This window comes from Portunus trituberculatus, chromosome 2 (genome assembly GCF_017591435.1).
Source record: "Portunus trituberculatus isolate SZX2019 chromosome 2, ASM1759143v1, whole genome shotgun sequence".
NCBI classification, from domain to species: Eukaryota; Metazoa; Arthropoda; class Malacostraca; order Decapoda; family Portunidae; genus Portunus; species Portunus trituberculatus.
This window is the reverse complement of record NC_059256.1, coordinates 13,479,873-13,504,867: the sequence shown is the minus strand read 5'-3', so window position 1 is coordinate 13,504,867 and position 24,995 is coordinate 13,479,873. Positions and strand designations below refer to the sequence as shown.

General features: G+C 41.1%; 2 protein-coding genes across 7 annotated transcripts in view; both read left to right on the top strand.

Annotated features, from left to right (window-relative positions):
• LOC123506273 (focal adhesion kinase 1-like) overlaps window positions 1-10,021 on the top strand; it is a 44,963-nt gene extending 34,942 nt beyond the window's left edge. For 3 of the 6 annotated variants that reach the window (XM_045258228.1, XM_045258218.1, XM_045258235.1), the window contains 10 exons: window positions 1,519-1,596; window positions 1,673-1,765; window positions 2,270-2,399; window positions 4,127-4,168; window positions 5,480-5,575; window positions 6,832-6,933; window positions 7,348-7,438; window positions 8,210-8,340; window positions 8,957-9,173; window positions 9,890-10,021. In XM_045258228.1, coding sequence (XP_045114163.1) covers window positions 1,519-1,596; window positions 1,673-1,765; window positions 2,270-2,399; window positions 4,127-4,168; window positions 5,480-5,575; window positions 6,832-6,933; window positions 7,348-7,438; window positions 8,210-8,340; window positions 8,957-9,173; window positions 9,890-9,965 — 1,056 coding nt within the window. In that variant the 3' untranslated portion in view covers window positions 9,966-10,021. The remainder of the gene's footprint in view (window positions 1-1,518; window positions 1,597-1,672; window positions 1,766-2,269; window positions 2,400-4,126; window positions 4,169-5,479; window positions 5,576-6,831; window positions 6,934-7,347; window positions 7,439-8,209; window positions 8,341-8,956; window positions 9,174-9,889) is intronic. The other 3 variants (XM_045258243.1, XM_045258248.1, XM_045258258.1) reach the window with 3 other exon arrangements.
• A 3,668-nt stretch (window positions 10,022-13,689) lies between these two features.
• The window catches only part of LOC123506348 (focal adhesion kinase 1-like), a 13,729-nt gene continuing 2,423 nt past the window's right edge, over window positions 13,690-24,995 (top strand). Inside the window, exons 1-5 of the mRNA XM_045258365.1 lie at window positions 13,690-13,906; window positions 14,503-14,574; window positions 18,065-18,130; window positions 20,032-20,232; window positions 23,911-24,017. Coding sequence (XP_045114300.1) covers window positions 13,718-13,906; window positions 14,503-14,574; window positions 18,065-18,130; window positions 20,032-20,232; window positions 23,911-24,017 — 635 coding nt within the window. The 5' untranslated portion in view covers window positions 13,690-13,717. The remainder of the gene's footprint in view (window positions 13,907-14,502; window positions 14,575-18,064; window positions 18,131-20,031; window positions 20,233-23,910; window positions 24,018-24,995) is intronic.

Here is a 24,995-nt window from a genome sequence, read left to right as displayed (position 1 = left end):
TTTTTTTTTTTTGTGGTTCTAAGGAGAGAAAAAGTGTTTGTTGTGGTTTTTAGTGAGTTAGGAACGTTGTGTATATAACTGCTGTTGTGGTTTTTAGTGTTAGGAACGTTGTGTATATAACTGCTGCTATAACTTTTACTATAGTTTAAATTTTTTGTGGTTCTAAGAAGAAAGTGTTTATTGTGGTTTTAGGGAGTTAGGAACGTTGTGTATATAACTGCTGCTATAACTTTTACTAGTTTTTTTTTTTTTTGTGGTTCTAAGGAGAGAAAAAGTGTTTGTTGTGGTTTTTAGTGAGTTAGGAACGTTGTGTATATAACTGCTGTTGTGGTTTTTAGTGTTAGGAACGTTGTGTATATAACTGCTGCTATAACTTTTACTATAGTTTAAATTTTTGTGGTTCTAAGAAGAAAGTGTTTATTGTGGTTTTAGGGAGTTAGGAACGTTGTGTATATAACTGCTGCTATAACTTTTACTATAGTTTTTTTTTTTTTTGTGGTTCTAAGGAGAGAAAAAGTGTTTGTTGTGGTTTTTAGTGAGTTAGGAACGTTGTGTATATAACTGCTGCTATAACTTTTACTATAGTTTTTTTTTGTGGTTCTAAGGAGAGAAAAAGTGTTTGTTGTGGTTTTTAGTGAGTTAGGAACGTTGTGTATATAACTGCTGTTGTGGTTTTTAGTGTTAGGAACGTTGTGTATATAACTGCTGCTATAACTTTTACTATAGTTTTTGTTTATTTTGTGGTTCTAAGGAGAAAAAAAGGTTTGTTGTGGTTTTTTAGTGAGTTAGGAACGTTGTGTATATAACTGCTGCTATAACTTTTACTATAGTTTTTTTTTGTGGTTCTAAGGAGAGAAAAAGTGTTTGTTGTGGTTTTTTAGTGAGTTAGGAACGTTGTGTATATAACTGCTGCTATAACTTTTACTATAGTTTTTGTTTTTTGTGGTTCTAAGGAGGAAAAGTGTTTATTGTGGTTTTTAGTGAGTTAGGAACGTTGTGTATATAACTGCTACTATAACTTTTACTATTTCTACTACTATAACTGCTAATGTGAAATTTTTAGTTTTGTTGCGGTTTTACAGTGAGTTAGGAATGTAACTACTACTTTGACTACTACTACTACTACTACTACTATAACACCAATATTTTTTCAAGGTTGTAGAATAGTAAATTTCAGTAGCAGTTGTAATAATAGCAGTAGTATTAAATAGTTAGGAACATTTGTGTATATAACTTGTGTATAACTACTGCTATAACTATTACTACTACCACTATAACACCAAATTTTTAAGGTTTTAGGGATAGGCAGGAAAATTTTAGTGGTAGTAGTAGTAGTAGTAATAATAGTAAACAGTTAGGAACACATGTATATAACTAACCAACTACTACTATAACTTAAAAAACACCTCAACACTTTAGACAAAGAATGATAGTAATAGTAACAACCACTACTATTACCACTACTATTACTACCACCACTAAAACTACCACCACTATAACTACCACTATAACTTACAGTGTGGCTGGTCCATCCCTGTCACTCTACTAGTCGGACCATCTGTTGGCATCTCCTACCGCACCGACTCAGCATCAACCGTAAGTACCACTATAACTACCACTACAACTACTACTATAACTGCTACCACTATAACTACCACTGCTACTCTTTCAGGCCCAGCATATGGCGAATTTTGAGCAGATACAGAGCGTGGAGACTCTACAGAGCAGTTGTGAGCAGCATAAGAAGGCTTTAGTGCAGTTTAAGGTAAGTTAGGAACATTTTAGAGCGAGTGGGAGTGGGTAGGTGACCGATTAGAGCGAGAAAAGCACCAAAAGAGAGAGAATTAAAGAGAGAATACCAAGAGAAGCATGAGAGGTGCCGGAAGTGAGAGAGAGACAATTAAAGCGAGAATTAGAGCGAGTGGGAGTGGGTAGGTGACCGATTAGAGCGAGAAAAGCACCAAAAGAGAGAATTAAAGAGAGAACACCAAGAGAAGCATGAGAGGTGGCGGAAGTGAGAGAGACAATTAGAGCGAGTGGGAGTGGGTAGGTGATCGATTAGAGCGAGAAAAGCACCAAAAGAGAGAGAATTAAAGAGAGAACACCAAGAGAAGCATGAGAGGTGGCGGAAGTGAGAGAGAGACAATTAGAGCGAGTGGGAGTGGGTAGGTGACGGATTAGAGCGAGAAAAGACTAAGAGAGAGAGAAAGAAACGGAGAAAAGTGAGAGAGAGACCTCCATCCGTAACTCACCGTTCCTAACTTTGCAGGTGGCAGGCACGACGGAAGCCCTGACTATAACTTGCCCATCAATCGGAGCTGCGGAAAGTTTGGCTGACATTGTCGATGGATATTGCCGTCTTGCCAACCAATCTAATGTGTCTCTTTGGACCGTTTGGGGTAAGAATGTTTCACTGTTTTGACTATTTTTACTATGATAGGAGGGTGGTGGGGGGGTGAGGTTTGGAGGGAAGGTGGAGGGACCATCTAGGAAGAGCTGTGTAGGTGGAGGTAAGTGGAGATGGTATGTGGAGGGAGATATGGAGGAAAGATTGCAGACTTTCGGAGGGAAAAATGTGAGGTTTTAGTGTGACTATTTTAGAAACATACTATTTTTACTATGATAGGAGGGTGGTGGGGGGGTGAGGTTTGGAGGAAAGGTGGAGGGACCATCTAGGAAGGGCTGTGTAGGTGGAGGTAAGTGGAGGTGGTATGTGGAGGGAGATATGGAGGAAAGATTGCAGACTTTCGGAGGGAAAAATTTTGGGTTTTAATGTGACTATTTTAGAAACATACTATTTTTACTATGATAGGAGGGTGGTGGGGGGGTGAGGTTTGGAGGGAAGGTGGAGGGACCATCTAGGAAGAGCTGTGTAGGTGGAGGTAAGTGGAGATGGTATGTGGAGGGAGATATGGAGGAAAGATTGCAGACTTTCGGAGGGAAAAATTTTGGGTTTTAATGTGACTATTTTAGAAACATACTATTTTTACTATGATAGGAGGGTGGTTGGGGGGTGAGGTTTGGAGGGAAGGTGGAGGGACCATCTAGGAAGGGCTGTGTAGGTGGAGGTAAGTGGAGATGGTATGTGGAGGGAGATAAGAAGGAAGAAGTAGAGGTGAGTGGAGGGGAGGGAAAAAATGTTCTATATTCTGGTAATTTTCATGTAAGTGGTGTTTACAAATTGGTGTCATTATGGGCGTTGTGGTTGTGGTGTGGTGTTGTGCTTTGGTGTGGTGGTGGAGGAAAGGTGGAGGAAGGTCTGTGTAGGTGGAGGTAAGCGGAGGAGGTATGTGGAGGGAGATATGAAGGAAAGATTGTGGACTTGTGGAGATAAAAATGGAAAATGTTAGATATTGGTGTGACTATTTTTAGAAAAGTACTATTTTGACTATGATAGGAGTGTGGTAGGACAGTCACACTTGGAGGGAAGATGGAGGAAGCATGGAGGAAGGTCTGTGTAGGTGGAGGTAAGTGGAGGTATGACGTGGATGGAGATATGGAGCGAAGATTGTAGACTTTCGGAAGTAAAAATGTGGAAAATGTTAGCTTTTGATATGTGACTATCTTAGAAAAGTACTATTTTGACTATGATAGGAGGGAGATAGAATAGTCACACTTTTTTGTCTTATGTAGGAGGGACATAAAAATAGCCTACTATATTGCCAGTTCCCTAAGAGACATGAGTGTGCCAGAATTCAAGAACAAATGCGTTGACACCTAGCTCTTAAAAGGTCAAGTCACAGGAAGGTGGATATACAGAGACACAGTGACGAATGAAAGCCTCCATGCCACACACTGTCGAATGCATCAGGTTAGGTTAGGTTAGGTTAGGTTGAGATAAAGAATGAGGAATGGATTACTATTACTACTACTACTACTACCACCACTACCACTACTATGACTACTACTACTACTACTGATAGTAATAATAGTAAAAAATAGTTGAATGTAAGTTAAGAAAATATTACTGTTATTATTATTATTATTATTATTATTATTATTATTATTATTATTATTATTGAATTACTAACAGTCTCTCTCTCTCTCTCTCTCTCTCTCTCTCTCTCTCTCTCTCTCTCTCTCTCTCTCTCTCTCTCTCTCTCTCTCTCTCCTCCTCCTCCTGCAGTGAATCAGTGGAAGACATTACCATGTTTTTGTGAAAAGGAAGGTAAACAACACTACTATTACTACTACTACTACTACTACTACTACTACTACTACTACTACTACTTAGTGTATACTACCATTACTACTACTATGCTACTACTACTACTACTATATACTACTACTACTACTACTATGACTACTACTACTATGACTACTACTACTACCTACTTCATGACTACAACTACCATGACTACTACACACTCACCACTACCACACTAACTCTACTACCACTACCACCACTACTACTACCATCACCACACCAAACACTACTACTACCACTACCACTACCTACACACTCACCACTACCACCACTCTACCACCACTACACCACCACTACCACACCACCACCTCACCACGTGTTTAGTCACCACCACCACTCACCACCACTCACCACCACTACTCACCACCACCACTCACCACCACCACTACCACCACTACCACCACCACCACCACCACCACCAACCACCACTGCACCTGCAACCAACTCCACCACCACCAGCACCACCACCAATCTACCACCACCACCACCACTACCATTACCACTACCACCACCACCACCACCACCACCACCACCACCACCACCACCACCACCACCACCACCACCACCACCACTACCATGACCACCACCACCACCACCACCACCACACCACCACTACATTCACTACCACACTACCACCAATCAACCAACCAATAAACCACCTGCACCACTACAAACCACCACCACCACTGCACAGCACCACTGCACCACCACCACCACCACCACCACACCACCACTGCTGACTACCACCACCACCACTACCACCACCACCACTACCACCACCACTACCACCACCACACCACTACCACTACCACCACCACCACCACTACCACCATACTGCCACCACCACTACTACTATTACCACCACTACTACTACCACTACTACTACTACCACTACTACATGCATGACATGCATGACCACTACTACCACTACTACTACTATTATTTCTGCACTACTACATGCATGACTACTACTACTACTGCTGCTACTACTGCTGCTGACTACTACTACTATTACTACTACTACTACTACTACTACTGCTACTACTACTACTACTACTACTACTACTACTACTATTACTACTACTACATGCATGACTACTACTACTACTACTATTACTACTACTACATGCATGACTACTACTACTACTACTACTACTACTTCTATTCTCTGTTCGTATATGTGTATGTGTGTCTGTGTCTGTTTTTGTAGTAGTAGCAGTAGCAGTAATAGTAGCAGTAGTAGTAGTAATAGTAATAGTAATATCTTTTCAGAGAATGCCCACTCGCCGAAGAAGGAAGAGGGAGGAGGAGTGGGTGGAGGAGGAGGAGGAGGAGGAGGAGGAGGTGGAGGAGGAGGAGCGAAAAGAAGTAAGTACACAGAGAGAGAGAGAGAGAGAGAGAGAGAGAGAGAGAGAGAGAGAGAGAGAGAGAGAGAGAGAGAGTGGTGTGATTTGCCAGTGAAAGGGATGAAGGATTGAGAGGACTGGTGAACTCTTGCATTAGAGAGGTGGACAGAATAGTGGTGAAGGATTGAGAGGACTGGTGAACTCTTGCATTAGAGAGGTGGACAGAATAGTGGTGAAGGATTGAGAGGACTGGTGAACTCTTGCATTAGAGAGGTGGACAGAATAGTGGTGAAGGATTGAGAGGACTGGTGAACTCTTGCATTAGAGAGGTGGACAGAATAGTGGTGAAGGATTGAGAGGACTGGTGAACTCTTGCATGTGAGTGTTGGACAGAATAGTGTGTGTTGTGTTGAGAGTGCCACAACACAGCTTGGCACACTCATTGACACACTGCACCATTTTATTAGTGGTGCAGAGTGCAGTGGAAGTCTTGTTGGTGTTGAGGATAGTGTAAAGTGTCATCTTAGTCACTAGTCTCTCACACCCTGAATTAATGAATGAATTTGCTGCGTGGATGTGGAGTAAATGTTTGAAGGCTTCCGTCCAGGTGAAGTGCAGGTGTTGGAAGCCGTCAGTGGATGTGGCGTGAATGTGTGAAGTATCTACAATGTTGTGAATGGTGTTTGTGTGGTGAGTTTAGCGTACAAGGTTTGTTTTTGAAGGTGGCGGAGATGTGGCCCCAATATTTACTCTTGGTGACAATAAATTATGTCTAATAATTGCTAAGTTGTAAGAAAGCTAACTTAAAGCTTTAATTAGCACTTAAACCAGAGCTACAGGTGTGTGTGTGTGTGTGTGTGTGTACAGGCAGGTAGGCTGGAGCGAACAGACCTTGTGAAGCATTAAATTTACAAGGACCCTTCGATACAAGTTTGTGGTTACAGAAACAATGAAAAACACACTAAACTATTAACTTATGAGCAGGTTTGACTGAACGAGTGGTGTTAGCTAGGCAGGTGTTGTGTCTGGTGTTGGCAGAGGTGTGGTGTTGGGCCCAGTGGTGTGTTGGTGTTACCCTGGGCCCAGTGGTGTTGCAGTGAGAGGTAGAGGAACTGTGAAGGAAGAGGCAGGAATTAAGGCGAGCACACGGGATGGTTTCTTGGGGATAGTGCCCATACTATCGACATGATGGTATATATTTAGTGTTTCTGTATTAATAAACCAACTACTACTACTACTACTACTACTACTACTACTACTACTACTACTACTTTTCAGGCAGTGGGCGAAGAAGCGGAGGAGGAGGAGTAGGAGGCGGTGGTGGTGGTGAAGACTATGCAGAAATAGTAGATGATGAAGGAGACTATTCTACCCCAGCTAGTAAGTAATAGTAATAGTAATGAGGGTCTTTCTAAAGGGGTCTATCTCTACTACTACTACTGCTGCTACTACTACTACTACTACTACTACTACTACTACTACTACTACTACTACTACTACACTACCACCACTACTACTACTACTACACCACACTACTGACTACTACCACTACACTACCACTACTACTACTACCACCACAACACCACCACCACCACCACCACCACTACTACTACTACTACTACTACTACTACTGCTACTACTACTACTACTACTACCACCACCACACACCACTACTACTGACTACCACCACCACCACCACCACCACACCACTACTACTACTACTACTACTACTACTACTACTACTACTACTACTACTACTACTACTACTACTACCACCACCACCACTACTTTCAGGCCGGGATTATGAGCTCAACCGTGCGTCTCTACAAGTAGGCGCTATTATAGGTGAAGGCCAGTTTGGAGATGTTCACAAAGGCCATTACAGGTGAGACTATTTCAACTATTTTTACTATGATAGGAGGGTGGTAGGATAGTCAGACTTGGAGGGAAGGTGGAGGAAACATTGAGGGAGGGCTGTGTAGGTGGAGGAGTGTGGAGGTAACTTGTGGAGGGAGATATGGAGGAAAGATTGCAGACTTTTGGAGGTAAAATTGTAAAAAAATGTCATGTTTTGATGTTAGACTATTTCAGAAAAGTACTATTTTGACTATGATAGGAGGGTGGTAGGATAGTCAGACTTGGAGGAAGGTGGAGGAAACATGGAGGAAGGTCTGTGTAGGTGGAGGAGTGTGGAGGTAACTTGTGGAGGGAGATATGGAGGAAAGATTGCAGACTTTTGGAGGTAAAATTGTGGAGGTAAAATAAAAAAATGTCATGTTTTGATGTTAGACTATCTCAGAAAAGTACTATTTTGACTATGATAGGAGGGTGGTAGGATAGTCAGACTTGGAGGGAAGGTGGAGGAAACATGGAGGAAGGTCTGTGTAGGTGGAGGAGTGTGGAGGTAACTTGTGGAGGGAGATATGGAGGAAAGATTGCAGACTTTTGGAGGTAAAATTGTAAAAAAAATGTCATGTTTTGATGTTAGACTATTTCAGAAAAGTACTATTTTGACTATGATAGGAGGGTGGTAGGATAGTCAGACTTGGAGGGAAGGTGGAGGAAACATTGAGGGAGGGCTGTGTAGGTGGAGGAGTGTGGAGGAAAGCTGTGGAGGGAGATATGGAGGAAAGATTACAAACTTTTTCTCTCGCAGATTACAAGATGGTACTCTTCAGCCAGTCGCCATAAAAACATGCAAGGAAATAGAAGAAGAAGGAGGAGGAGGAGGAGGAGGAGGAGGAGGAGGAAGAGGAGGAAGAGCGGAGAAGTTCTTGGAGGAGGCATGTAAGTAGTAGTAGTAGTAGTAGTAGTAGTAGTAGTAGTAGTAATATGTAGCAGTAGTAGTAGTGGAGTAGTAGCAATAGTGGCAGCAGTAAAGAGCAGCAGCAGTAGCAGTAGTAGTAGCAGCAGTAGCAGCAGTAGCAGCAGCAGCAGCAGCAGTAGTAGTAGCAGTAGCAGCAGTAGTAGCAGTAGCAGCAGCAGCAGCAGTAGCAGTAGCAGCAGCAGTGGCAGCAGCAGCAGCAGCAGTAGCAGCAGCAGTAGCAGTAGCAGTAGCAGCAGCAGCAGCAGTAGTAGCAGCAGTGGCAGTAGCAGTAGCAGCAGTGCAGTAGTGCAGTAACAGCAGCAGCAGCAGTAGCAGTGCAGTAGCAGTAGTGCAGCAGTAGCAGTGGAGCAGTAGCAGTAGTAGCAGTAGTGGCAGTAGCAGTAGCAGTAGCAGTGCAGTGCAGCAGTGGCAGTAGTAGCAGCAGTGGAGTAGTAATGGTAGTGGCAGTAATAGTAGTAGCAGTGGTAGCAGAGTGTAGGTAGAGTAAGTAGTAGTAGTAATAGTAGTAATAGTAGTAGTAGTAGTAGTAATAGTAGCCACACTATTACCCATACAGCCTTACTATTACCCATACAGACGTGATGCAGCAGTTTGACCACCCACACATCATCAAACTAGTTGGGATAGTAAGTGGTTCACCATTCCTGATAGTTATGGAGCTTGCTAGACACGGGGAGCTGAGGGCCTTTCTGCAGACAAACCGTGAGATATTGGCTCCATCCACGCTACTTCTCTACACTTTCCAGCTCTCTACGGCGTTGTCTTACCTGGAAAGCAAGAAATTTGTACATAGGTAAGTGTGGGAGGGGTGTCTCTTTCGTTCAGTACTATTTTGACTATCCTACCTCCTTTCCTTCATAGTTAAATTTGGGGTTTTGTAAGATAGTCTCATATCGAAACCTGGTATTTTTTTCTGCTTTTTACATGAAGTGCCTCCTATTGTTTCCTCCATATCTCCCTTCTCATGTTTCCTCCATGGGTTTTCCTCCACTCAGGTTGTTCCTCCATGTTTCCTCCACCTTCTCTCCAATTTTGACTATCCTACCTCCCTTCCATCATAGTCAAAATAGTCGTTTTGTAAGATTGTCTCATGAAAACCTGGCATTTTTTTCTCCTTTTTACCTGAAGTACCTCCTATTCTTTCCTCCATATCTCCCTTCTCATGTTTCCTCCATGGGTTTTCCTCCACTCAGGTTGTTCCTCCATGTTTCCTCCACCTTCTCTCCAATTTTGACTATTCTACCTCCTTTCCATCATAGTCAAAATAGTCGTTTTGTAAGATTGTCTCATATCGAAACCTGGTATTTTTTTTCTCCTTTTTACATGAAGTACCTCCTATTGTTTCCTCCATATCTCCCTTCTCATGTTTCCTCCATGGGTTTTCCTCCACTCAGGTTGTTCCTCCATGTTTCCTCCACCTTCTCTCCAATTTTGACTATCCCACCTCCTTCCATCATAGTCAAAATAGTCGTTTTGTAAGATTGTCTCCCTCATCTTCGTGTCTTTCAGAGATATTGCTGCCAGAAATGTGCTTGTCTCTGCTCACGACTGCGTCAAACTTGGTGACTTTGGACTGTCAAGGTGAGTGGTGGTGGTGGTGGTAGTAGTAGTAGTAGTAGTAGTAGTAGTAGTAGTAGTAGTAGTAGTGGTGGTGGTGGTGGTGGTGGTGGTGGTGGTAGTAGTAGTAGTAGTAGTAGTGGTAGTAGTAGTAGTAGTAGTAGTAGTAGTAGTAGCAGTGGTAGTGGTAGTGGTGGTAGCAGTAGTAGGCAGTGAGGTGATAGTGGTAGTAGTGGTGGTGGTGGTGGTGGTGTAGTAGTGGTAGTGAGTGGTAGTAGTAGCAGTGGTGAGTGGTAGTGTGGTGGTGAGTGGTGGTGGTGGTGGCAGTAGTGGTGGTGGTAGCAGTGGTGGTGGTAGTGGTGGTGTGTTGTTGTGGTAGTGGCAGTGGTGGTGTGGTGGTGGCAGTGGTGGTGGTGGTGGTGGTAGAGTGCAGTGGTGGTAGTGTAGTGGTGGTGGTGAGTAGTAGTGGTGGTGGTGGTAGTGGTGGTGGTGGTGGTGGTGGTGGTGGTGGTGGTGGTAGTGGTGGTAGTGGTGGTGTAGTAGTAGCAGTAGTGGTGGTGGTGGCAGTGGTGCAGTGGTGTAGTAATAGTGGTGGTGCAGTGGTGGTAGTGTAGTAGTAGTGGTGGTAGGTAGCAGTGGTGGTAGCAGTGTTGTAGTGGTGGTGGTGGTGGTGTAGTAGTAGTGGTGGTGGTGGTGATAATAGTAGTAGTAGTAGTAGTGGTGGTGGTGGTGGTAGTAGTAGTAGTAGTAGTATTGTAGTATTAGTTATGCTCCTAACTCATTCCTAACTCCACAGAAAATAATGGTATGTTTTGCAAGTTTAGGAGAAATAGTGTTTTGTGCTCCTAACTTGCTCCAACGTTCCTAACTCCACAATGTAATCTTCCTAACTTGCTCCTAACTCCAAAATGTGTTTATAGGGGGATGTTTTGAAGATAAGGTGTTTTTGTGGTACCAACTTCACGATGTAACCTTCCTAACTACCTTCCTAACTCCACAGAAAATAACTGAGTGTCTGCAAGTTTAGAAGAAAGTGTGAATTTTTGTGCTCCTAACTTAGCGCCCCGTTCCTAACTTGGTGTCCCGTTCCTAACTTGGTATCCCGTTCCTAACTTGGCGCCCCGTTCCTAACTTGGTATTCCATTCCTAACTTGGCGCCCCGTTCCTGACTTGGTATCCTGTTCTTAACTTGGCGCCCCGTTCCTGACTTGGTATCCTGTTCTTAACTTGGCACCCCGTTCCTAACTTGGCGGCCCGATTCTAACTTGGTGTCCCATTCCTAACTTGGTGTCCCATTCCTAACTTGGCACCCTGCTCCTAACTTGGTGTCCCATTCCTAACTTGACACCCCGTTCCTAACTTGGTGTCCCATTCCTAACTTTTCCTAACTTGGCACCCTGGTGCCCCGATCCTAACTTGGTGTCCCATTCCTAACTTGGCACCCTGCTCCTAACTTGGTGTCCCACCCTGCTCCTAACTTGGTGTCCCATTCCTAACTTGACAGTTCTAACTTGGCAATTCCTAACTTGGTGTCCCATTCCTAACTTGGTGTCCCATTCCTAACTTGACACCCCATTCCTAACTTGGCACCCTGCTCCTAACTTGGTGTCCCATTCCTAACTTGACACCCCGTTCCTAACTTGGTGTCCCATTCCTAACTTCAGAGCTCTTCTTAACTTGGGTTTGTTCCTAACTTGGTGTCCCATTCCTAACTTGGCACCCTACTCCTAACTTGGTATTCGGAGGTAGGATAGTCAAAATTGGAGAGAAGGTGGAGGAAAAATGTCAGGTTTTGGTGTGAGACTATCTTAGAAAATGACTATTTTGACTATCAAGGAAGGGAGGTAGGATAGTCAAAATTGGAGGGAAGGTGGAGGAAACATGGAGGAAGGTCTGTGTAGGTGGAGGTAAGTGGAGGTAACTTGTGGAGGGAGATATGGAGGAAAGATTGCAGACTTTCGGAGGTAAAAATGTGAAAAAATGTCAGGTTTTGGTGTGAGACTATCTTAGAAAATGACTATTTTGACTATGAAGGAAGGGAGGTAGGATAGTCAAAATTGGAGAGAAGGTGGAGGAAACATGGAGGAAGGTCTGTGTAGGTGGAGGTAAGTGGAGGTAACTTGTGGAGGGAGATATGGAGGAAAGATTGCAGACTTTCGGAGGTAAAATGTGAAAAATTGTCAGGTTTTGATGTGAGACTATCTTAGAAAATGACTATTTTGACTATGAAGGAAGGAGGTAGGATAGTCAAAATTGGAGGGAAGGTGGAGGAAACATGGAGGAAGGTCTGTGTAGGTGGAGGTAAGTGGAGGTAACTTGTGGAGGGAGATATGGAGGAAAGATTGCAGACTTTTGGAGGTAAAAATGTGAAAAATTGTCAGGTTTTGATGTGAGACTATCTTAGAAAAGTACTATTTTGACTATGAAAGAAGGGAGGTAGGATAGTCAAAACTGGAGGAAGGTGGAGGAAACATGGAGGAAGGTCTGTGTAGGTGGAGGTAAGTGGAGGTAACTTGTGGAGGGAGATATGGAGGAAAGATTGCAAGGTTGTGGAGGAAAAATGTGAAAAATTATCAGGTTTTGAAGAGACTATCTTAGAAAAGTACTATTTTGACTATGATAGGAGGGTGGTAGGATAGTCAAAATTGGAGAGAAGGTGGAGGAAACATGGAGGAAGGTCTGTGTAGGTGGAGGTAAGTGGAGGTAACTTGTGGAGGGAGATATGGAGGAAAGATTGCAGACTTTGGAGGTAAAAATGAGAAAAAATGCCAGGTTTTGATGTGAGACTATCTTAGAAAAGTACTATTTTAACTATGAAGGAAGGGAGATAGGATAGTCAAAATTGGAGGAGAGGTGGAGGAAACATGGAGGAAGGTCTGTGTAGGTGGAGGTAAGTGGAGGTAACTTGTGGAGGGAGATATGGAGGAAAGATTGCAGACTTTGGAGGAAAAATGAAAAAATTGTCAGGTTTTGATGTGAGACTATCTTAGAAAAGTACTATTTTGACTATGAAGGAAGGAGGTAGGATAGTCAAAATTGGAGGAAGGTGGAGGAAACATGGAGGAAGGTCTGTGTAGGTGGAGGTAAGTGGAGGTAACTTGTGGAGGGAGATATGGAGGAAAGATTGCAGACTTTTGGAGGTAAAAATGAGAAAAATTGTCAGGTTTTGATGTGAGACTATCTTAGAAAAGTACTATTTTGACTATGAAGGAATGGAGGTAGGGTAGTCAAACTTGGAGAGAATATGGAGGAAACATGGAGGAAGGTCTGTGTAGGTGGAGGTAAGTGGAGGTAACTTGTGGAGGGAGATATGGAGGAAAGAAAAAAATGCCAGGTTTTGATGTGAGACTATCTTACAAAACGACTATTTTAACTATGAAAGAAAGGAGATAGGATAGTCAAAATTGGAGAGAAGGTGGAGGAACAAAATGTCTGTGTAGGTGGAAAATTGTCAGGTTTTGATATGGAGGAGACTATCTTAGAAAACCACTATTTTGACTATGACTATGAAGGAAGGAGGTAGGATAGTCAAATTGGAGAGAATATGGAGGAAACATGGAGGAAGGTCTGTGTAGGTGGAGGAGGTGGAGGATAGTGGAGGAAAGAAATTGGGATGAGAAGGTGGAGGAAACATGGAGGCACAACCTGAGTGGAGGAAAAAAGATGGAGGAAACACGAAAAGAGGAAATTCGGAGAGAGAAAAACAAGGAGATTTATGGAGGAGATGATCCGCCTCCAAAACCTTCTTATCTAGTGGCCCAGAACCCGGCAGTGCTCAGTATGCTCCTAACTGAAAATAAAGATAAGTTAATTCCGTTTACTTATAACGCTATCGCCTCAAAAATTAATATGTTAACTGTTGACTTTATAACTACTACTACTACTACTACTACTACTACTACTACTACTACTTCTACGGAGGAACAACAACAACAACAACAACAACAACAACACCAACAACTATCAAAGGTTCGAGCCTTGAAATAGTCTCAAATTTGATAGTTTTGATAGTTTGAGAATCGTAGATATTTCGTAGTTCAATTATTACTATTATTACTATTTGCTGTTGGTGTTATTATTTAGCACGCACGTACACACGCACACGCACACGCACACGTACACACACACACACACACACACAATTTATTTATTTATACGTTTGTAAATTGTATCTCAAACGCACGCCACGCACGCAGACACACGTACACACACACACACACACACACACACACAATTTATTTATTTATACGTTTGTAAATTGTACCTCAAACGCACGCACGTACACGCACGCACGTACACGCACGCACGCACGTCCTCTACATTTCAATCTATGTAGTTAGTGTGTACAGAAATTTATACCTGGTCCTGCCGCGCCGCCCCCTTGCACGGTGTACGATAGTCAGCGCTGAGTACGATAGTTCCTGGTGCTTACGATAGTCAGTGTCTGTCTGTCTGTGTGTCTGTCTGTGTGTTAATTGTATGTATATTTTTGTCTTGAATTAATTGATATTATTATTATTATTACTATTACTATTACTACTACTACTACTACTACTACTATACAGGGCCTGGAGGAACGACTGAAGCTTCAACAACGCCAGTCTATGGAGGACCAAAGATGGCTGGTGGAGCAAGAGGTAAGAGAGAGAGAGAGAGAGAGAGAGAGAGAGAGAGAGAGAGAGAGGGTAGGTAACGGATTTGAGAGAAAAAAAGATTAGGATGGAGAGAAGAGAGAGAGAGAGAGAGAGAGAGAGAGAGAGTGTGAATTATTATTATTATTATTATTATTATTATTTTGCAGTGGAATTTTAGAGCCAATTCAGAGAAGACGGATTCGGAAAGCGAGGAAGAAGGAGGAGGAGGAGGAGGAGGAGGAGGAGGAGGAGGAGGAGGAGGAGGAGGAGGAGGAGGAGGAAGAGCTCTCTCCTCCTCCTCTTCCTCCTCTCCTCCTCCTCCTCCTCCTCCTCTTCCTCCCTCCTCCTCCTCCTCCACACCACCTCTTGTCAATGGCGCTTCTGAACCAAAAATTGTCGTGAAGGTAAGTAGTAGTGGTAGTAGTAGTAGTAGTAGTAGTAGTAGTAGTAGTAGTAGTAGTAGTAGTAGTAGTAGTAATAGTAGTAGTAGTATTTGTGGTAGTAGTAGTATCAAATCAGAATCAGAATCAAATCTTTATTCCATTTTGTAAGATAATAACCATTTAATTTAGTGGAAAACTGCAAATATTATAAAATAAAATTAACACGTAGGTAACTAATATTAGTTCTGCCATGATTTGGGCAATGTATCTAATTTGACTAAAAACTTTAGACATACATCTGCGTTACAATTAAAACAAAACAGAAGTAAAATAGGGTAAAATTACTATATAAAAGCGTAACATCAATATAAAGTAATCAGGGTAAAACAAAATAAAATCTTCAGACTAACAATAATGTTGCTAAGTGAACTGTTGGTTAAAAAGATGGAGGAACAGATGTTTCTTAAATGAGAGTAAAGAGTGTGAATTTGTGATGTGGTGGGGGAGGCTGTTCCAGAGTCTGGGTCCAGCCACTAGTGTGGAACGCTCCCTGTACACGTGTTGCTTTTTGGCACATATAATTGGTGTTGCTGTCTGGTAGCAGCAGTAGAAATCTCACTCACTAATGGCATTTTAACAATAGCGTTGGGAGAACTCCTTGTTACATTGTACATCATAACACCCAACTCATACATATATCTTTGATTTATCTTCAACCATCCAAGCTCCCTCAAGAATGGTGTGGCATGTTCGTGTTTAGCTGCACCACCAAGAGCAACTTTTGCGGCAAAGTTTTGCAATTTTATCCGATTGATGTAAATTATGGTACTGAAGATCTTGCCACTTATTTTATTTACGTGTGAGTCGAAAGTCATGTGCTGATCGAAATATATGCCGAGATTCTTGAGAGAGCTGCTGGGAATGATTGTGGCGCCGTCAACCCGTAAGGTGGTGTTGGGCGGGATCTGTGATATGAGTCCCCTACTGCCAATAAACATACACTGCGTCTTTTTGGTGTTCAACAATAAGCCATTTGAGTTGAAATAGCGCTTGGCTTTTGACAGAGTTTCTTCTCCTTACGTATTAAGTCTTCTAGCCTGTCAATACGTCCAGTGTGAATGAATTGTGTATCATCAGCATACTGTAAAATAAGGCAGTCTGAAAGGTATTGTGAGAGATCGTTTACGTAAATAATAAATAGAATGGGTCCAAGGACAGATCCCTGTGGAACCCCATAAGAAACATCTATTTTATCTGATATGTGTTTACCGATTCTAACGGACTGCGTTCTTTTGTGCAAATAACTGTTGAACCAAAATGAGTCAATTTTAGCATGTTAAGTTTTCTCATCAACATTTTATGGTTTATGCTATCGAATGCTTTTGATAGATCACACAGTGTAATTAAGGATAACTGTTTGGTGTCAATATTTTGATATAGTTTATCAGATAGTTTTAAGAGAGCACTTTCAGTGGAGAAAGAGGCTCTGAAACCGTGTTGAGTGTTGCTGAGCAGGTGATTCCTTTCCAGATGTGCCATGAGTTGTCCTGCTATTACTTTCTCTAAAACCTTTGAAATAATGGGCAGCAAAGATATTGGCCGATAGTCTTTTGGTTCGTTGATATCTCCAGATTTGAAAATTGGGACTACTATGGCGTGTTTCCACAGGGAAGGAATGAACCAGTCACAATTGAAGTGTTAATAATATATGTTAAGTAATTAATAACAACTGGCAGGGACTCTTTTAGAAAATTCAGTGAAATGCCGTCAGAGCCGCAAGAGGAAGTGTTCTTTAGGTGTTTTATTATTAGTATTATGCTGTTACTGTCAGTAGGCTGAGGTCGGAACAAACTGTCATCTGGAGTGTTTGCTGGGTCAGTAGTGGCTTGTACTGCGTTCTCATGATCTGGTAAGTTTTGTTGTGATTTCTCAAATGTCAGTTTCCCAATGTTCGCAAAGAAATTGTTAAAATAATTTACTTTGTTTTCAAGTTCTACAGTATTTCCTGTTAACAAGGGACAAGCTTTATTTGTTGCGGCAGGTCATCCTCAAGTTTTTGGTTAAAATAATCCGATTTATATTTATTAAGTAACGTCTTTACTTGTTTTTCTGGGTCTTATATTCGTCCTGCAGGAGAACATTATGTCTGTCCTTCTTAAGGCGCATCTGTGTGTTGTCCCTCTCCCTCATTATCTCGCGTAGGTGCGCGTTGATCCACGGGGCTGGAGGCCTCCTAACCTGCCTTGTCACTAAAGGAGCACAAACGTTTAAGCATCTTGTGAAACATTTAGTAAAAATATCAACCTGAGTCTCCACATCATCTGTTGCAAATACTTTATCCAGCTCGTTACTCTCCTGGTTTCTTTAAATTTACCGTAACAGTAATTAGGTCATGGTCAGCTACAGGGCAAGGAACGGTGTCGCTATGAATGACTGACTCGGGCTTGTTTGTTACGATAATGTCTAACAGAGTGGCAGAGGTGGGAGTGATTCTCGTAGCTTTTGTAATTAACTGACTTAATTTCGCATTTGCAATAAATAAAAGATCATCATTAAAATCACCTAAAATATAAAATGACTTGTTTTTCAGGCTTACAGATTTGATGACGTCAGTGATAGAATCATATGTACATAAAAGAGATTTTGGATGTCGGTATAGACAACCTATTATAATTGTAGGAAGTTTACAATTCTGTACCGACAACCATATGTCTTCGACACCCTCAGGTTTTACAATGTCAAAATCAATAGTAGTAACCTTATAAACATCCTTAACATCTATACATCACATCTATACATCACATCTATACATCGGAAGATAACCATGTTTCGCTTACACACAGTATGTCAGTGTCTCTGTCTTTGATTAATAGATTTATCTCATCCTTGTTACTTAATATGTTGTGGTAGTGGTGGTGATGGTGGTAGTATTAGTAGTAGTAGTAGTAGTAGTAGTAGTAGTAGTAGTAGTAGTAGTAGTAGTAGTAGTAGTAGTAGTTGTAATAGTAATTGTAGTAGTATTTGTAGTAGTGATATATATTAATCTCTCTCTCTCTCTCTCTCTCTCTCTCTCTCTCTCTCTCTCTCTCTCTCTCTCTCTCTCTCTCCAGGCACAGCCCACACCAACAGCGCATCTTGACCGGACCAATGACTGTGTTTACAAGGCCACAGTTCAGGTGAGGGGAAAAAGTTTGTTATTTTCTCTATTTTCTCACTCTCTCACTCGCTCAAACTCGCTCTAACTCACACACACGATTCCTGGATAGTTGTAGCCTCACCCTATCTACCACAATTCTCACTACCACCACTACAACTACCACAATTCAACCACAAACCACACAAAATATTTCAGCTAAACGACAATTTTAGAGTGAAAAGTTTGATATTTTCTCCATTTTCTCACTCTCTCACTCGCTCAAACTCGCTCTAACTCACACACACGATTCCTGGATAGTTGTAGCCTCACCCTATCTACCACAATTCTCACTACCACCACTACAACTACCACAATTCAACCACAAACCACACAAAATATTTTAGCTTCACGACAATTTTAGAGTGAAAAGTTTGATATTTTCTCTATTTTCTCACTCTCTCACTCGCTCAAACTCGCTCTAACTATCACACACTATTCCTGGATAGTTGTAGCCTCACCCTATCTACCACAATTCTCACTACCACCACTACAACTACCACAATTCAACAACAAAACACAACTAAACCCCACAAAATATTTCAGCTTCACGACAATTTTAGAGTGAAAAGTTTGATATTTTCTCTATTTTCTCACTCTCTCACTCGCTCTAACTATCACACACTATTCCTGGATAGTTATAGCCTCACCCTATCTACCACAATTCTCACTACCACCACTACAACTACCACAATTCAACCACAAAACACAACTAAACCCCACAAAAAACATTTCAGATTCACGACAATTAGAGTGAAAAGTTATATTGTTTCTCCATTTTCTCACTCTCTCACTCGCTCAAACTCGCTCTAACTATCACACACTATTCCTGGATAGTTGTAGCCTCACCCTATCTACCACAATTCCCACTACCACCACTACAACTACCACAATTCAACCACAAAACACAACTAAACCCCACAAAATATTTCAGCTAAACGACAATTTTAGAGTGAAAAGTTTGATATTTTCTCTATTTTCTCACTCTCTCACTCGCTCAAACTCGCTCTAACTGTCACACACTATTCCTGGATAGTTGTAGCCTCACCCTATCTACCACAATTCTCACTACCACCACTACAACTACCACAATTCAACCACAAAACACAAGTAAACCCCACAAAATATTTCAGCTAAACGACAATTTTAGAGTGAAAAGTTTGATATTTTCTCTATTTTCTCACTCTCTCACTCGCTCAAACTCGCTCTAACTATCACACACTATTCCTGGATAGTTGTAGCCTCACCCTATCTACCACAATTGTCACTACCACCACTACAACTACCACAATCAACCACAAAACACAACTAACCCCCACAAAATTTTTCAGCTTCACGACAATTTTAGAGTGAAAAGTTTGATATTTTCTCCATTTTCTCACTCTCTCACTCGCTCAAACTCGCTCTAACTCACACACACGATTCCTGGATAGTTGTAGCCTCACCCTATCTACCACAATTCTCACTACCACCACTACAACTACCACAATTCAACCACAAACCACACAAAATATTTCAGCTTCACGACAATTTTAGAGTGAAAAGTTTGATATTTTCTCCATTTTCTCACTCTCTCACTCGCTCAAACTCGCTCTAACTATCACACACTATTCCTGGATAGTTGTAGCCTCACCCTATCTACCACAATTCCCACTACCACCACTAGAACTACCACAATTCACCACAAAACACAACTAAACCCCACAAAAAATATTTCAGCTTCACGACAATTTTAGAGTGAAAAGTTTGATATTTTCTCCATTTTCTCACTCTCTCACTCGCTCAAACTCGCTCTAACTATCACACACTATTCCTGGATAGTTGTAGCCTCACCCTATCTACCACAATTCCCACTACCACAACTATAACTACCACAATTCACAGGTTGTAGCATCAGTGAGGGAGCTGAGCGAGGGGGTTCAGACGGGTGGCGGCGGGGTGGGACCAACAGCATTGACGCCGCCAGCTGATTTGACACCATCTCACTACTTGGCGTTAGTTCAGCAAGTTGGGAACGCTTTGAGAACGCTCCTAACTACTGTCGACGAGTTAATGCCGGCTGTTCCTGCCACTGCCCATAGAGAGGTGAGTGTTACAGTTGGTGTTATAGGTGTTGTGGTGCTGAAAACGTTCCTAACTGTCTTTAAATGTCCCCAAAACATTCCTAACTGTTTTAAAATATTAGTTATAGTTGGTGTTATAGGTGTTTTAGTGCTAAAAACGTTCCTAACTGTCTTGAAATGTCCCCAAAACATTCCTAACTGTTTTAAAATGTTAGTTATGGTGTTATAGGTGTTGTGGTGCTGAAAACGTTCCTAACTGTCTTCAAATGTCACCAAAACATGCCTAACTGGGTGTTGTAGTACTAAAAACACTCCTAACTGTCTTGAAATATTAGTTATAGTTGGTGTTATAGGTGTTGTAGTGCTAAAAACGCTCCTAACTGTCTTGAAATGTCCCCAAAACATTCCTAACTGTTTTAAAATATTAGTTATAGTTGGAGTTATAGGTGTTTTAGTGCTAAAAACGTTCCTAACTCTTTAAATGTCCCCAAAACACTCCTGTCTTGAAATATTATAGTTGGAGTTATAGGTGTTTTAGTGCTAAAAACGTTCCTAACTGTGTTCAAATGTCCCCAAAACATGCCTAACTGTCTTAAAATATTAGTTATAGTTGGTGTTATAGGTGTAGTACTAATAACACTCCTAACTGTCTTGAAATATTAGTTATAGTTGGTGTTATAGGTGTTGTAGTACTAAAAACACTCCTAACTCTTAAAATATTAGTTATAGTTGGTGTTATAGGTGTTGTAGTGCTGAAAACGTTCCTAACTGTCTTGAAATGTCCCCAAAACATGCCTAACTGGATGTTGTAGTACTAAAAACACTCCTAACTGTCTTGAAATATTAGTTATAGTTGGTGTTATAGGTGTTGTAGTGCTAAAAACGTTCCTAACTGTCTTGAAATGTCCCCAAAACATTCCTAACTGTTTTAAAATGTTAGTTATGGTGTTACAGGTGTTGTGGTGCTAAAAACGTTCCTAACTGTCTTTAAATGTCCCCAAAACATGCCAAACTGTTTTAAAATATTAGTTATAGTTGGAGTTATAGGTGTAGTACTAAAAACACTCCTAACTGTCTTGAAATATTAGTTATAGTTGGTGTTATAGGTGTTTTAGTGCTAAAAACGTTCCTAACTGTGTTCAAATGTCCCCAAAACATGCCTAACTCTTAAAATATTAGTTATAGTTGGTGTTATAGGTGTAGTACTAATAACACTCCTAACTGTCTTGAAATATTAGTTATAGTTGGTGTTATAGGTGTTGTAGTACTAAAAACACTCCTAACTCTTAAAATATTAGTTATAGTTGGTGTTATAGGTGTTGTAGTGCTGAAAACGTTTCTAACTGCCTTCAAATGTCCCCAAAACATGCCTAACTGGGTGTTGTATACTAAAAACACTCCTAACTGTCTTGAAATATTAGTTATAGTTGGTGTTATAGGTGTTGTAGTGCTGAAAACGTTCCTAACTCTTTAAATGTCCCCAAAACATGCCAAACTGTCTTAAAATATTAGTTATAGTTGGTGTTATAGTTGTAGTGCTAAAAACGTTCCTAACTGTCTTGAACTATTAGTTATAGTTGGTGTTATAGGTGTTGTAGTGCTAAAAACGCTCCTAACTGTCTCTAAATGTCCCCAAAACATTCCTAACTGTTTTAAAATATTAGTTATAGTTGGAGTTATAGGTGTTTTAGTGCTAAAAACTTTCCTAACTGTCTTGAAATGTCCCCAAAACATGCCAAACTGTCTTAAAATGTTAGTTATAGTTGGTGTTATAGGTGTAGTACTAAAAACGTTCCTAACTGTCTTGAAATTAGTTATAGTTGGTGTTATAGGTGTTGTAGTACTAAAAACGTTCCTAACTGTCTTTAAATGTCCCCAAAACATGCCAAACTATCTTAAAATATTAGTTATAGTTGGTGTTATAGGTTTTGTAGTGCTAAAAACGTTCCTAACTGTTGAAATATTAGTTATAGTTGGTGTTATAGGTGTTGTAGTGCTAAAAACGTTCTTAACTCTTGAAATATTAGTTATAGTTGGTGTTATAGATGTTACAGTACTAAAAACGCTCCTAACTGTCTTCAAATGTCCCCAAAACATGCTTAACTGTTTTAAAATGTTAGTTATAGTTGGTGTTATAGGTGTTGTAGTACTAAAAACATTCCTAACTCAAAATATTAGTTATGTTGGTGTTTTAGGTGTTGTAGTGTTAAAAACGTTCCTAACTGTCTTTAAATGTCCCCAAAACATGCCAAACTGTCTTAAAATATTAGTTATAGTAGTTGTGGAGTTATAGTGGTTGTGACAGTGGAGTTATAGGTGTTGTAGTGGGTGTTATAGGTGTTGTAGTGGGTGTTATTGTCAGAAAAATGTCCCTAACTTTTAATAGTGCCCGTGAAACTTTCGAAACTCTTAAATTCGTAAAGTTATAGTGGATGTTATAGGTGTTATAGTTGTAAATACACTCCTAATTGTCTTAAAATGTCATGTTATAGTGGTTGTGAAGTTATAGTGGATGTTATAGGTGTTACAGTTCTACAAAACGCCCTTAACTGAAATATCCCCAAAACCACCACCTTCCTAACATCACGTTCCCAAAATTTTTCTTTCAACTAAATATACACCACGTTCCTAACTCCATAGATTGAACCTTGTCTAGCACACTCTAAACGGTCTTAAAATGTCCCCAGAACACTGAAATATCCCCACCTTCCTAACACCACGTTCCCAAATTTTTCTTTTAAAATATACACCACGTTCCTAACTCCATTGATTGAACCTTGCCTTAACACAGCAAAATGGCCTTAACACAAGCTAAAGTGTCTTAAAATGCCCCCAGAACACTGAAATATCCCCAAAACACCACCACCACCTTCCTAACACCACGTTCCTAACTTTATAGACTGAACTTGGCCTTAACACCAAAGTACCCTGAAAACATGCCCACCAAAACACTAAAATATCTAAAAAAAACACGTTCCTAACACCACGTTCCTAACACCACGTTCCCAACTTTATAGACTGAACTATGCCTTAACACCAAAGTACCCTGAAAACATGCCCACCAAAACACTACAATATCTAAAAAAAACACGTTCCTAACACCACGTTCCCAACTTTATAGACTGAACTATGCCTTAACACCAAAGTACCCTGAAAACATGCCCACCAAAACACTAAAATATCTAAAAAAACACGTTCCTAACACCACATTCCTAACACCACGTTCCCAACTTTATAGACTGAACTTGGCCTTAACACCAAAGTACCTTGAAAACATGCCCTCCAAAACACTAAAATATCTAAAAAAAAAAACACGTTCCTAACACCACATTCCTAACACCACGTTCCCAACTTTATAGACTGAACTATGCCTTAACACCAAAGTACCCTGAAAACATGCCCACCAAAACACTAAAATATCTAAAAAAAACACGTTCCTAACACCATATTCCTAACACCACGTTCCCAACTTTATAGACTGAACTTGGCCTTAACACCAAAGTACCCTGAAAACATGCCCTCCAAAGCACTAATCTAAAAAAAACCCGTTCCTAACATCACGTTCCTAACACCACGTTCCCAACTTTATAGACTGAACTTGGCCTTAACACTAAAATACCCTGAAAACATGCCCTCCAAAACACTAATCTAAAAAAACGTTCCTAACACCACGTTCCTAACTACGTTCCTAACTTTACAGATCGAATTGGCCCATCGAGTACTGGCAAAGGATATGACAGACTTGGTGCAGTGTTTCAAGTTAGTGCACAAGTATGCTGCTACTACACTGCATCACGAGTACACTAAGTAAGTTATAGTGGTAGTAGCAGCAGTGGTGGTGGTTGAGATAGTTTATTTATTTATTTATTTATTCAATTTTGTTAGGTAGTAGTAGTAATAGTAGTAGTAGTAGTAATAATAGTAGTAGTAGTAGTAGATTCTTAGATTTCGTCTTAAAATGTGTCTTAAATTAATGGTCTTCACTATTTTAATTGAGTTTTGTGCACCATTAGACCATTTCCTAACACTCCTAACCACGCTCTTATAACGCCTCCACAACAACACATTCCTAACCACGTTCCTAACACTCCTAACCACGCTCTTATAACGCCTCCACAACAACACGTTCCTAACCACGTTCCTAACACTCCTAACCACGCTCTTATAACGCCTCCACAACAACACGTTCCTAACCACGTTCCTAACACTCCTAACCACGCTCTTATAACGCCTCCACAACAACACGTTCCTAACCACGTTCCTAACACTCCTAACCACGCTCTTATAACGCCTCCACAACAACACGTTCCTAACACTCCTAACCACGCTCTTATAACGCCTCCACAACAACACGTTCCTAACCACGTTCCTAACACTCCTAACCACGCTCTTATAACGCCTCCACAACAACACGTTCCTAACCACGTTCCTAACACTCCTAACCACGCTCTTATAACGCCTCCACAACAACACATTCCTAACCACGTTCCTAACACTCCTAACCACGCTCTTATAACGCCTCCACAACAACACATTCCTAACCACGTTCCTAACACTCCTAACCACGCTCTTATAACGCCTCCACAACAACACATTCTTAACCACGTTCCTAACACTCCTAACCACGCTCTTATAACGCCTCCACAACAACACATTCCTAACCACGTTCCTAACACTCCTAACCACGCTCTTATAACGCCTCCACAACAACACATTCCTAACCACGTTCCTAACACTCCTAACCACGCTCTTATAACGCCTCCACAACAACACATTCTAACACTC